The sequence below is a fragment of the Saccoglossus kowalevskii genome, chromosome 6 (assembly GCF_978046115.1).
Source record: "Saccoglossus kowalevskii chromosome 6, keSacKowa6.1, whole genome shotgun sequence".
Taxonomy (NCBI): domain Eukaryota; kingdom Metazoa; phylum Hemichordata; class Enteropneusta; family Harrimaniidae; genus Saccoglossus; species Saccoglossus kowalevskii.
In genome coordinates, this window is record NC_140646.1 from 41,870,746 (window position 1) to 41,885,430 (window position 14,685).

At 35.1% G+C, this 14,685-nt stretch overlaps 1 protein-coding gene across 1 annotated transcript in view; it reads right to left on the reverse strand.

The window, feature by feature from the left end:
* Window positions 1–850: 850 nt before the first annotated feature.
* Window positions 851–14,685, reverse strand: part of LOC102804079 (centrosomal protein of 192 kDa-like) — a 60,939-nt gene continuing 47,104 nt past the window's right edge. Inside the window, exons 26-37 of the mRNA XM_085500713.1 lie at window positions 13,957–14,134; window positions 13,362–13,566; window positions 13,014–13,120; window positions 12,558–12,756; window positions 10,701–10,928; window positions 9,318–9,489; window positions 8,924–9,128; window positions 8,477–8,646; window positions 7,893–7,952; window positions 7,397–7,599; window positions 2,907–3,054; window positions 851–2,726 (exon numbers count right to left, since the gene is read on the reverse strand). Coding sequence (XP_085356839.1) covers window positions 2,538–2,726; window positions 2,907–3,054; window positions 7,397–7,599; window positions 7,893–7,952; window positions 8,477–8,646; window positions 8,924–9,128; window positions 9,318–9,489; window positions 10,701–10,928; window positions 12,558–12,756; window positions 13,014–13,120; window positions 13,362–13,566; window positions 13,957–14,134 — 2,064 coding nt within the window. The 3' untranslated portion in view covers window positions 851–2,537. The remainder of the gene's footprint in view (window positions 2,727–2,906; window positions 3,055–7,396; window positions 7,600–7,892; window positions 7,953–8,476; window positions 8,647–8,923; window positions 9,129–9,317; window positions 9,490–10,700; window positions 10,929–12,557; window positions 12,757–13,013; window positions 13,121–13,361; window positions 13,567–13,956; window positions 14,135–14,685) is intronic.

The window sequence follows — 14,685 nt, forward strand, 5'->3', positions numbered from 1 at the left end:
CACACCTACTGTATTTGGATTGCACCAAGAGAAATCACTGGCAAAACACCAAGATTAGAACATCCAAATACACACGGAATAAACCCACAGGTACACAGCCGCTAAGTAGTAAACAAAAGACCACATGTTGGTCTCACCTCTGACCCAGGTGATTACGCCCTCAAACAGGGAGCACCTGAGAAAAAAAATATTTAAAAAATGTCATTGGTTCTTGCTAGGCATTTAAATTGAGGGCTACGAGCAGCCATTGGTTAATTAGTGGCATGAGACCTATAGCATGCCCTCTCGTGGCAAGAAGTGGTAGCATCAACGAAGAGAACCGGGAGAATAAAGTGTTACAAAGTATCATCTTCCAATATATTTGATCTGATCATATCATTCATAAATATTCTGTGCAATATTTTGCACATAATTTGCCTATAATTGATCCATTATTTTTGCACTATTATAAAATGAACATAATTTCTTATTGGCCAATAGATTGTTTTATTTTGCCTGCGAAAATGTCCACAATTTAAATATTTCCATGGAAAGGTAACATACATCTCGGCAAAAAATGATATTAATTTAAAGCCAATCTTGTTAAACTGCAAAAAAGAGGCAGAGAGTTCACAAACTTATAGATCCTAATAGTGGCTGCAAATTTCCTAATCCATTTTTATCATGCCTGTCTTAATAAATCAGGATTTCCGCCAATGACAAGTAATTTGATTTTGAAATTTAATTGACAAATCAGTAAAATGGTATTATAAGTATGAGAGAGATGGGATTGAGAAGGTAAAACCAGGACTAAGGTGAAATGTCGAGACAGATCACACCCACCCAACAAAATGAAAATATACAAGATACATTTCACTATCTTGTGGATTTTGACCTTTATTATTCTGTTCATCAAAAAGCCACATTTAAATGACATACAAAAAAACATACCAATAGTTAAATTATTTCTCTAGAATTGATTGATGTGAACAAATGAAGAAGTGTAGGAATAAAACACCCCCTAACCTCAGTTGATATTGAGATTATGGCATGCACTATTGAAAAACAATTATCAGTTCCCTTTGAAAGATTTTGATATTAAGTAAAAACTTTTTGAGTAATACAACAAGTTTAAACACAAACAAATTGGTGGTTAAATTTTCGCTGATCTTATGAGAACTAATAAAATTGATTTTGCATGCTAGATCCAAGAGTGAATTTACACTCGGCTAAATGTTCTGCTCCTCTATAAGTACACATTGGTAATTCAAATTTTACACATTTTTCTTTTAACTTTTTATTTTTGGCAAAACAATGAGCAATTTTACAGTGAGCTGAATAAACAAACTTAAATACAAATTTATTTCTGTAAATTATGATAATCAAGCATAAAGAAAGTTTGAGATATGTAGTTTATCCGTTATTTACAAAGTATTTACAACATTTGTACAAGGTTCAAGACATCCAATTTTCAGTATTATAAAGTACCAATACAAAAACACATAATATATATCATTAATAGTACCCCTATGACTGATTTCTGGGCTGTGTGTGCAAGAGATCTCATGGAAATCATGAAAGCAACCAACATATAAAGATTGCAGCAAAAGAATGACTACCCATTCAACAAAATAAGTCAAATATGAACATGCTATACTTTGCTGAATATTTCACAATATACAAGGGATGTTTCAATGAGATAATTACTGCTTACAAAAACATGGTTTTCAAAGTTGCATCTGTCTCCATTTACACTAATCATATTTAAAAGTAATGTTTTGTTTTGTTAGTTGATATTTCATAGTTTTAAATTAGTTTTAAAACAATAAACAAATCAAGGTAATGTAAAAACAGAAGGCTTCGATATTCTGCCCCTAGAGGGCGCTAACAATTCCAAAGTACTAGTAGCTTCTTGAGTTAGTATTATATGTAAATGATTGTTATTTCAAATTGTTAGAATATTGTTGAGTACTAAAATTGTCTTTAGTCATATTTCACATTATCAATAATCACTCATCTTGAATTTTCATACCAAACTATGTAACACCAATTTCAATAAATGGTTTGCAAATTTGTGATATGTACATTTTTTTCATTAACTTAGACATTTAAGTAAACAAATGCAATCAAACAACTATACTGCCTTTTAAAATATTTAGTATGTAGTAATAGCATAGCCTTACAAGCAATCCAAGATGTGTCACTAAGATTAGGTACCAGTATTGGCACGATATTCCAAATATATATATTTAATATATCAATAAAGAAGTAGAAATATTACTAACAATGATTCCTTGATTGATGTCTTTTTGGTGGTAGTCATAGAGAGGAATAGATAATCCACCCCAATTCACATTGTTTTATCAGTCATTGAATTCTAAATGGTATCTTTAGTTCAAGAGCACATATTCCAGTAAAGCAGAGAATAAAGTCATACTTGCCAGACTTTGAGTATAAATCCAGTGGCAAAGAAATCCATTAAAATCTGGGTGAAATGCAATTTATGAGGCAGCCACATTGTGCAATATATTGTGGATGTCCATATATAGTAATACAATTTACAGACATTCTCCATAGAGTTTAGCCACAAGACTGTGTTCAACGTCTGTAGCAATCACCAGCAACGATTCATATATTCCAGCTTGTTCAGGTTTGAAACTGACCGGTAGATGGAGATAATGTCTTGGTTTGATGGAGTATTCTGAATGACTTATTGAGAACGGTGGATGTGGGTTCACAAACTTCAACTGAAAGAAATGAATTAAAGAGATTAACCTAAGAAAAAATGTGTTATACGCAATAGCAACAACTTATTGCACAAAATAGCTTCCTGTGAGCTGACATTTCTAACATTTAAGCAGCTGATTGACAAGATATGATAATTGACACATTGGTATGATAGTAGTATGCCGTGACGATAAACTCACAGTATGTGCAACAGTGCCTTCATTTTTAATCTGTAGTTTCAGTTTAAATACATGACCAGCTTCAGTGGCTGGGAATACCAGCTTATCCTTTGGCAAGATAATAGCATGATGTGAAGAACTGCTCGAAGTAACCGCATCCAATAATGATCTGTGGAAACAAAGAATAAATTGTCAATATCATAACGAAGGAGAATTAAACAGTGAAATCACAATAATTTTGTGAGGCAGAATAAACTTGCATGTACACATGTTCAACCAAATGATGCATTAATACAAGTTATTATTGTTATTATTTTTATTATTATTATTATTATTATTATTATACATGGTCTCAGGACAAGAAAATCTGAAGATAACATGATGTATTAGAGAAGTTTGAATAAGACTGTAAGGTCAGGTCAGTTATGTCTCTGGAACAGCATTTGCTAAACAAAATGGCCACCAGTTGGCCATATTGAATCAGATCTTTAAAAAAAGCAAGCCATGCATGGCACAGTTCCCGTTAGTTATCAAATTTAAGATATTATAGTTTTGTTTATAATAATAATAGTATAATGAATATTTAAAATTTGAACATAATCAGTCACAGCATGTCAGAGATATGGTGCTAGAACCACATTCATTAAAACCAGTCGGCTATTTTGAATCTTATCTGAAAAACAAATGATGTGCATCAAGGTCCAACAATGTCCAACGTATATACCAAAGTTTGAACAAAATCCATCTGTAAACAGCCGAGAAATGCTTGATTTTGAAGATTTTTAGAACAAAAATGGCCGCCATTGGGCTATCTTGAATCAGATCGTGCAACAAATTCATGTGCATATGTATAATATCATGTATGATGCATGTGTGAAGTTTGATTGTGGTTGGTCCAGGCATTTCTAAGATACAGGTCTGGACGCATGGACGAAAACACTGACGCACGGAGGTCAAAACATAAGTCCCTGTATTTTCGGACTGCGTCCGAACGAGGACTAAAAAGTTTGAACAACTTTTTGAGCAAATGCTAAATGTGTTGATTTGATAGGCTGAATTGAATCGTGATACATGATGTATGAAACATGTGAAATTTGCACATGATTGGTCAAAGCATATTAAATATATCTCAGGATCAGCATTCCTTAAAATAACAGTTGAACTCTGGTGACCTTGCCCTTTGTTATAATATTATTTCCTTTATCATAGTTTGTTTCAATATGAATATGCATTGTCATAATTAATTTTGAATACAAACAAGTTTTGGAGTTGAAACAACAGTGAGGAAGCAGTCTACCGAATGTCCTTGATAGATGTAAATATCTTACAAAAACTTTGGTGCCTAATTTGAATGAACTGTTTGTCAAATACAGAATACATATTTTTGAGTACAATTTTCTTTTCAAAATGAGGATGCAACATTTTGCTTTTTATGTATTGATTTCGATTTGATACCTTTGAACTAAACAGATTTTTTATAAGCTTCAGATCTTGATCAAAGTTTGGCACTCAGTTCATAGGAGTGCTTAATATTGATTTTCTGACATCTTGTTTTCTGTAAAGATTTTATTGGTAGGTTTGCAAATGTGTATCAGACTGTGCAAAAACTCTCTCCATGAGTTGGTTTTAAAACCCAGTCCAGTATTCCCATGATATTTCGGAGATAAAACCAACAATATTATTACAAGATAAATGATTTGCTTCATTGAACACATACAACAATGCATATTTCCATGATAAATTTTTAGCACTAAAATGGCTGCCATTCAGCCATGCTGAATTGGATCACAAAATATAGTCAAATCTGTCTACAGAAGCCACCAAGGTAACCAAGAGATTTGGGGTTTTATAGACTGGTGGCCTTTTTTATACAGGAATGGCTAATTTATTCATGAATTTATTCTCTCAACCCATACACAAATTAAAACACAACTAAAACTAAAATTTAGTACTGTAACAATGATTTGATTTAAAATTATGTACATGTAACAAAGTTAAATTCATAATTTTCCAAATCAATATTTGTTCAGTAAAGTACTGCAAAGTCTTATTTATTAGTAAAAAAAAATCACTCTTGTTCTATAGTTGTTCAGATTTTCATGTTTCTTTTAATACTTATCATGTCGCACACACATGATAACGGTTCAAATAAATCAGAATGTTTTTCAACTATAGCAAATATTTTCAACTCTTCAATTCCTGAATCGAAACTTATATCACTTAAGAGTTTATTGTTCGAGCGCCAACAAACTAGAAGGTGAGACAGACTTTGAATGTGTCAAACGGACAGCTGCAATACACCTTGTTTCCAACCTTTCATCATAAAAAATCCCCTCAAACAAAGTTCCATTATTATTCAACTAACTTGTATCAGCCTCTGAATATTTGCACACTATCCTAAGAAAAACCAACATGCAAATTATATTTTCATACTTTTGGGGGTTGAAAAACGGTCATATTAGCTCCACAAAACACATACCATTAGGCCACAAAAAAAACAAACAGGGCCACTACAAATGTACAATCCTACCACTATAGATAGGTCCACTACAAATGTACAACCCTATCGTTATAAACAGGGCCACTACAAATGTACAACCCAGCCACTATAGATAGGTCCACTACAAATGTACAACCCAGCCACTATAGATAGGTCCATTACAAATGTACAACCCTATCGCTATAAACAGGGCCACTACAAATGTACAACCCAGCCACTATAGATAGGTCCACTACAAATGTACAACCCTATCGCTATAAACAGGGCCACTACAAATGTACAATCCTACCACTATAGATAGGTCCATTACAAATGTACAACCCTATCGCTATAAACAGGGCCACTACAAATGTACAATCCTACCACTATAGATACCGGTAGGTCCATTACAAATGTACAACCCTATCGCTATAAACAGGGCCACTACAAATGTACAACCCAGCCACTATAGATAGGTCCACTACAAATGTACAATCCAGCCACTATAGATAGGTCCACTACAAATGTACAACCCTATCGCTATAAACAGGGCCACTACAAATGTACAACCCAGCCACTATAGATAGGTCCACTACAAATGTACAACCCTATCGCTATAAACAGGGCCACTACAAATGTACAACCCAGCCACTATAGATAGGTCCACTACAAATGTACAACCCTATCGCTATAAACAGGGCCACTACAAATGTACAACCCTGTCGCTATAAACAGGGCCACTACAAATGTACAATCCTACCACTATAGATAGGTCCATTACAAATGTACAACCCTATCGCTATAAACAGGGCCACTACAAATGTACAACCCAGCCACTATAGATAGGTCCACTACAAATGTACAACCCTATCGCTATAAACAGGGCCACTACAAATGTACAACCCTGTCGCTATAAACAGGGCCACTACAAATGTACAATCCTACCACTATAGATAGGTCCATTACAAATGTACAACCCTATCGCTATAAACAGGGCCACTACAAATGTACAACCCAGCCACTATAGATAGGTCCACTACAAATGTACAATCCTACCACTATAGATAGGTCCACTACAAATGTACAACCCTATCGCTATAAACAGGGCCACTACAAATGTACAACCCAGCCACTATAGATAGGTCCACTACAAATGTACAACCCTGTCGCTATGAACAGGGCCACTACAAATGTACTACCCAGCCACTATAGATAGGTCCACTACAAATGTACAACCCTATCGCTAAAAACAGGGCCACTACAAATGTACAACCCAGCCACTATAGATAGGTCCACTACAAATGTACAACCCTGTCGCTATAAACAGGGCCACTACAAATGTACAACCCAGCCACTATAGATAGGTCCACTACAAATGTACAACCCTGTCGTTATAAACAGGGCCACTACAAATGTACAACCCAGCCACTATAGATAGGTCCATTACAAATGTACAACCCAGCCACTATAGATAGGTCCACTACAAATGTACAACCCTATCGCTATAAACAGGGCCACTACAAATGTACAACCCAGCCACTATAGATAGGTCCACTACAAATGTACAACCCTATCGCTATAAACAGGGCCACTACAAATGTACAACCCTATCGCTATAAACAGGGCCACTACAAATGTACAACCCTGTCGCTATAGACAGGGCCACTACAAATGTACAACCCTGTCGCTATAGACAGGGCCACTACAAATGTACAACCCTGTCGCTATAGACAGGGCCACTACAAATGTACAAGCCTGTCGCTATAGACAGGGTATAGAATTATTTATAACAAAATGGCCCTCAGTCGACCAACTTAACCATGTGTCGGTGCAAACAGATAAATGCACAAGTTCATCCAACAGGTATTCTCATGGGCATTTCAAAGTGAGAAGAAATATTTTTTCAGTGAAAGAAAACAGAATTTAACACGAAAGGGAACTGAGATCATTGCAAATTGAAAACAGAATAAAAAGATTTGACAGGTTTTCAGTTATCCGAAAGTTGCACAGTAACCAATTTATGATAGCTTACTTTGGTACAGTGTGTTGAGTTTTTGTGACAGGTTCAGTGTTATCTGTGGTAGACTGATGGAAAGGTTTGACCATTGGAACAGTTGGTGCTAATGGTCCTCGTCTATGAGTCTTTGTTAAAGCTGCAGCAGCTTTGACACCATCACCAGCAAGTTCTATTTTAGTCTGTTGAACTGTGGATGCTACGGATTCTTTGGAATTGGCCTATATGAAATATACAAATAAATGCAACCAACATTATAGGCATAGTCACTGTGACAATAATCACAATATGGGATTGTCTATTAGAAACTAGGACAGAGGTTGGGATCGAGATTCTATTTCTAAAAACACTTGCGCACATTTGTGTAGTCATCAGTAATCGTTAGGGATGTTTTTTTATATCATCAATGAATTGCTGCACAATAAAATGAAGGACATTATGTGCACCACAAGATGTCTTTAAATAAACGTGTGAATCTATTATTACAAAGCTGACAAGAAGTCACATGACTTACCTCGAGTTCCCAGTATTGTGAATAACTACCTACATCTCTTGGAATGAATACTACTGGAATCTGCAATAAATACAAGCCACTGTCAATGTCATATTTCTCTTTGTTTATTATTACACAAATCAGAGATGTCATTTATCTATTAAAACCAGGTATTATAATATTTTGTTGTTGATACGCTCAACTTTAAAAAAGATCTTGGCTTAATCTTGTTGCAATCACAAAGTGAGTATTCTCAGGGGTGGACATCAGGGCATTACTGTACGTTTGGGTTAGTTGTTGAGATTATTTTGAACAGTGTAGTAAGACTACCTTATGTGTGCAACATATACATGTATACATTTAGTTGCTCAGGATTACCTCAAAGTTGAGTTTGTGCTGTTTTCTTGACTGGCGTTCCACAGCAGCTTGCACAGAGCTCATACATTGTACAGTGTGTGTGTCCAAGCAACGTAGAACATTTATCAAAATAGTAAAAGTGTACTCATATAAATATCATATTTCATCTTGTACCCACTTTTCACAAATGACTAGTTAGGTGACAGATAAAATATGGAAACATTTGTGCAAGAAAAGCAGCTGTTTACCTTGACAAACTGTCCTGGTGTAAGCATACCAGACTGTTTAGTGAAGCGGAAAGCTGTGTAAGTTGCTCTGTAAACTTCTTTGCTTTCTTGTTTCACATAGGCAGGTGCAATAGAGGATAAGGACCACCTCATTATCTCACTAGTGGTGTTTTCAAAATCAAGACAAGTTTCTGAAATGTGGAAGTAGGTAAAATAACAGAGATGAACACTAACGATAATCTACGCCTACATCCAGCACAAAAACAGATTTACAATGAGTGACATTCCAAATTATAATAATCCTGTTCAATATAAACACACTGTACAAGACAACACTGAATTACAATCGCACAACAACATGAATAATAAAAAGAAAAGTTACATTAATCTTTCGTTTTAAAGCGAGCATTAGCTCATGCAGAATTTCACCTTGGGGAGGTATAAAAACTTTTTGAATTCACTTCATACCTGTTGTCTCTTGTACTCGTGTTGCTGGGAATTCCAGTCTTTGGGCAGCTAGTCTGATTGGTTGCGGGGAAGATAATCTTTTCTGATGTGTGACTGTGACATGCTGCGTAGTTGTCATGCGAGGTAAGCGATGCGGCTCTTCATGAATAGTTGGCTGAACTGATTTCTCCATCACTAAATCACCATGAATTTGTACCCTTATTTCCTGAATATAAAATAAAAAAAACACGACTTAGACCTTGTGTTCTCAATGCTACAAATGTGATACAATACAATATATGCCATACTAATTGTACAGTCAGGCATGTTTTTAAAATGTAGGGAGACATATAAGCTCAAACCAAAAATAAGAGATAAATCTGTACACAAGCTGATCTCATAATGAATCACTCACCTTACTACCACCATCACATTTGACTAATATAGAACCTTTCCATGGCAGCTGGATGCCACGGGAATGTATAGAAGGATTAGCACTAACACATATAAGTAGTTGACTTCTGGCTTCCAACACACCATTCTGTGGAGTTACTGTCAAGCAATGACCTGGCCATAGTAACTCAAAACTGAAATTGAAACAAAAGCAATTGAGTGTGAGTCAACAAGATCATACCTTAATATTAACATTAATCTGCAATTTTCTAGTTCAAAATTATGGGGTTCAAAGAGTTCAAAGTTAGTGCATTATTCAAGAAAACTTTCATTAATTATACTCTACAAGGTTATGAGTACACTACATGTATTGAAACAAATTCAGAGATTGAAGGTGAAAAATAATCCATTTCGAGAATGGATAACAGTCAAAATGAACACCACACAGTTTTCAACTACAGTTGAACACCCTCATAACAATATGTTGATGTCTGAATGTACAAGTACAGATATGGCATCACTTCTCTTCAAATGTAAATCAATTTAATGATCTGTTTCAAAGAAAAATATTAATTGTGTATCATCAATATTAACAAATCTAGTACAATATTCATTTACGCCAAACATCTCGGCATTTTCAACAATCTATTAGTTGATTGGAATCGACTGTAGTGTTTCTGGTTTATTTACGAGCCTGCAAGCCTGCATGTGTGTATTGCTCGCGTTCAAATTCATTCTAATTTACATAGCTTTGAATTTGGAGCGATTAAAAATGAGTCCCAATTTCAGCATGTCCTGTTTGTAGCTGTTATAATTATATGCACACAATATGACCATGTGACCTTGATTTGACCAAAATGTAATATTTTATTTTCAGCAATATTCGGTCTTAACGTAGAATTTTACCTAATGTGGGACAGAATGTTTGATTTTCAGCAATATGACTTGAATATAAAAGTAAAGAATCCAAAACATGTTTGCAGCAAAGAACATTTGGATCTTTAAAACGGTGACTTTTGTAGCAGTGAACATTTCAGTTGGATTCTCAAAAAAAAAAACTTCACAGCAACTTTTGCAGAATGACATCGTCATGAACGATGTCAAATTATTAAATCTTGAAAAGACAAGAAAAACAACAGTTTACAGTTTGCCATCTAGTATGCACATTTTCTTTCAGATTAATCTGACAAGTAATATTCACCTTTAACACATTGATCACAATAATTTTCCACCAAAATTATTATTCGCTAACATCTTTGTTAATTTCTGACTGAATAGACATAATTTCTCATTGCCTACTAATCTTAAACAAAATCATTGGAAAAAAAAATATGGAAAAAGTTTTTTTTTGTGAAAGATGACTTGGGCACACAATGAGTGAAGCACCAGCTCGTTAACATCTCACCTTAGCTTTCTTTCAGTGTAATTAATCAACTGTATACGACTTCTATTCACAGGTTGATGGATATCAGGCTGTGTTGATAATAGTATTTGCTCTGGTGTGACTTCCCAATGAGTACAACTATTATCATCACCATTAACTTGAGTGTTTTGATATAATCTCAGGTTACCATTAGTATTACTGCTCCCTTTCACTGGTGGTGTGTGCATAGTAGGCAGGAGACCAGGTTTGCTGCAAGAAAGGAATGAAGCACTGTGTACATGGCACTATTTCCAATAAGAATACAACTTCAAGTCAACATATTTACTTGATCATTTGTGTATAATAGTTCCTTAATAAAAGCTGAATTTTAGCCAATAATAATGTCTGACGCAGTAGTACCTACCGTATTACCCCGGGCACGCGCCCCTCCCTGGACAAGCGCTCAGGGTGATTTTTAGCCAAGAACGGGGTCAACAATAAAGTTTTATTTGTCAAAAACTAACGCGTTCGACTTATTTAAATAGTGTGTTTGTTACGGTAGTTCTCTTTTGGGAGTGTGTGGTGGCCCTGAAAAGGGCCGCTTTGTTTGTGTTTTTACGTAAAAACTCATTGGAACTTAACGACGTAAGATGAACCACGCAGCATGTGGTGCACACGTTCTGCTTTCTCTTCATTCACGATGAATCCAATATTGCAACGATCCATACCTTGGTGAGTGGTTTGAAGCACTTAGCCTTGGTTTCAAAACGTAGTATTTCGCTGACTGTGAATCCATAACGGGAGCTAGCACTTCTGAGGCATCACGTCGTAAACTTGCTACTTTCTTTCCATCCTTCATCACAGCTATGGCATTACCGTCATGTGGATTATTTTTCTGTCGTTTAAGAAAAAACATTTTGCCGACCTCAAGTCTATTACGATAACCATAATGAGGCATGCCGACGATGGGAACTTGTTGCATCATCGTTATTTTTGTAATTTTGTCACGTGTGTGGGTGCGTGAATAAATCATGTTAATGAGGTCGACCAGAGTTTATTTTCAGTCTGTTTTTTATGTATCACCATTTGGATATGTTTATGTATTCACAATAAAATACAAAACATTATCAATAGTTTGTAAACATTTCACATCAGTAATAAAAGGTTTATTTGTTTCATAACCCTGTCTGCTATTCTTCAGTAATTACCATGCGATGTATCAATACGTGCGTGAACAAAATTATGCTAATGAGGTCATCGCCATCTTCGATTACAAGTGGTAGTTTTTCCCGGCCGTTTCGACTTGTATGCACTGATCACGGTTACTAAAAAAGTAACCGTGCATTGATTACAATACTTACCATACTTTATAGCCAATTTCAGTGAGTAATACAACTTCATTCGCTGACATAAAACAAGTTGTATTCTTGAAATTCGACCCCATGTCTTAGTGTGCCCACATTTTTTGACCAAGTGCTCACGTTTATTGAAACCTCGCATAAATCAAGAAATAAGTACGTGTACAAAGTGTACGAAAGCATTCCTTTATTGACCTTGTCATACGATCACAAAAACAACTTTTTAAAATCTTTTTTGGTGTGGTCCTCAGGTAAGCGCCCACCCCCATTTTTTCCTGATTTTGTATGTTCAGGCCCCTGGGCGCGTGCCCGGGGTAATACGGTAACTTCTTTTCTCACAACCAAATGTAATCTCTGAGCTATAAAATCCATTTTTGTACGCAGAATATACAGCAAGTTCACAGTTTATTATCAGGACTCACTACACAAAAATGCTAATTGGAAAATGCAACTTCAATGTCTTCACAGTAGCTAAATGTTATGAACAGCACAGTATAAACAGAATTTTGCTATTAACCAGACATAAGAAAGTTACACTTACTTAATGGTTTGATCAAAGTTGATAGTATCGTCTTCAGTCTTAGGCATCATGCCAGGCGACTCTGACATGCATGTAGAGTCAGCTTCCAAATCATAGAAAGATTTTTCACAAGGTGGGTTTCCTGTCAGTGCTAACATCAATCGTGACATACATGAATAAAATAATCTAACATCATTTGAACATTCTGGAAGATTATATGCTGCAAAAAATAATAAAGAATTTTAATAATCTGTTATGCAAAGAATGAAATATTTGATTTCCAGTCAGATGAGATGTGCAAACATTTACTTTCACGTTAAAAATATTTTAAATACATGTTCTTTTTTATCCACCTCGTAATCCAGTATTAATTAAGTAAACAAACTAGAAATTGTTACCATATACGAGTGAATTACCGCATCAACCCTTGTTCAATGAGATAGTTTATCACGTATTATTTCTACAGTATTTACTAACCTTCATAGACATAGTCTTCACCGGAGTAAGGACAATCAAATATAACACCCTTCAAAGGGTTATTCTCTGATAAAGCCATTGGTTTAGTTGATGATTTATGAACAGTCCTGAAAATAGACAAAATTGTAATAATTGACTGTATCTGAATACATACAGTTGGGTATATTTGTCTCGCATCACAAGATTGTTTCTTTCCTATCCTCCTCATAAATCCTATCTGAAAAACTCTCCAGCTACCATCCTGCCTTGTTTTGACATCCTTGCAATTTAGCCTGGGTTTCTTTTTTATAGGGTTCTAATTTATGTAAGTAGCAGCCAGTCTGACTTTATTTTACCCGCCCCCCTCACCTTCTATACTGCTGTCTGGTTATCTCATCACCATAAAAGAAACCAATAGTGGTAACAACATTAGACTTTGTATGACAGAGTCCAGTCTCTCGTTCACTTGGATTCAGCATTATTGTTACTGTTCTAGTGCTCTTCTCTTTCACAATAAATTCACTTGGCTCCACAACAAGCACACCAGGTGAGAGTTTAATCTTGGCTGCCATGTCTGAAAAAAGGAGAATATTAAGTTTCAGACTAATCAATTTCTATCACACTTGGTACAAGTAAATTAGATATGCACAACAATTTACCTTTTGATCCAATTAAACGTTTAAATGTTTTCAATGTAAAATTTGTCCAGATACAAATACCTAAACGTGTCAATAATCATTTCTAAAAGATGAATAGGAATTTGTTTGGGGTGATCCATTCCAAATTTGGTGGAAATCTAACTTTCATAACTTTGTTATTATAATACTATGTAGTATGCTTATCACAAATCTCATTGTGGCTTGCAAAAATTTCAAAAGTTACAGCATTGTCATACAAAACACGTAAATTTATGCAAGCAATATTTGAGAAAAAGACTTGAACATAAAACTATTGCATGACTAACCTTCAAATGGTATAGCCTTGACAAATGCAGCCCGGGGTCCAGTGTTTTGTATTGTGATCTGTGTAATGCTATGCTTTCCCAATGACAAGGATCCCATATTAGACATGAATGTACTTCCCATAGTTTCCAGATCCTCTATAATAAGGTTACTAATACCACCATAACCATACAAAGGAACCTGGAAATAAATTATTCACATCATCAAACAAACATGTGAACACTGAAAAACTACCCACAAACATGTGAACACTGAAAAACTACCCACAAACATGTGAACACTGAAAAACTACCCACAAACATGTGAACACTGAAAAACTACCCACAAACATGTGAACACTGAAAAACTACCCACAAACATGTGAACACTGAAAAACTACCCACAAACATTTTGAGTCATTGTGAGGACAATGCTGTCAACATGGTGAATTTCCAAATGTTCATTCATGCAAGGTAATTAGAGTAGGAAACAGGTCTTAGATTATAGTTTGAGAGAGTCAATCAGAAATAAACTCAATTTGTGTGTTTGTGACCATGTCATCATAACTCAAAAACAAATATTGATAAAGTATTAATTAAGAAGTTTTGTAGCACATCAGCTTATTTACAGTTACCGGTAAGTAGAATTTACTGAACATCTGAAAACATCTCCGTTGAGAAAATAAAGACACAGAATATGTAGTTGTATTCTCCTACAATAAAACTTCCTAAAATAAATTGCTGTAGTTACAT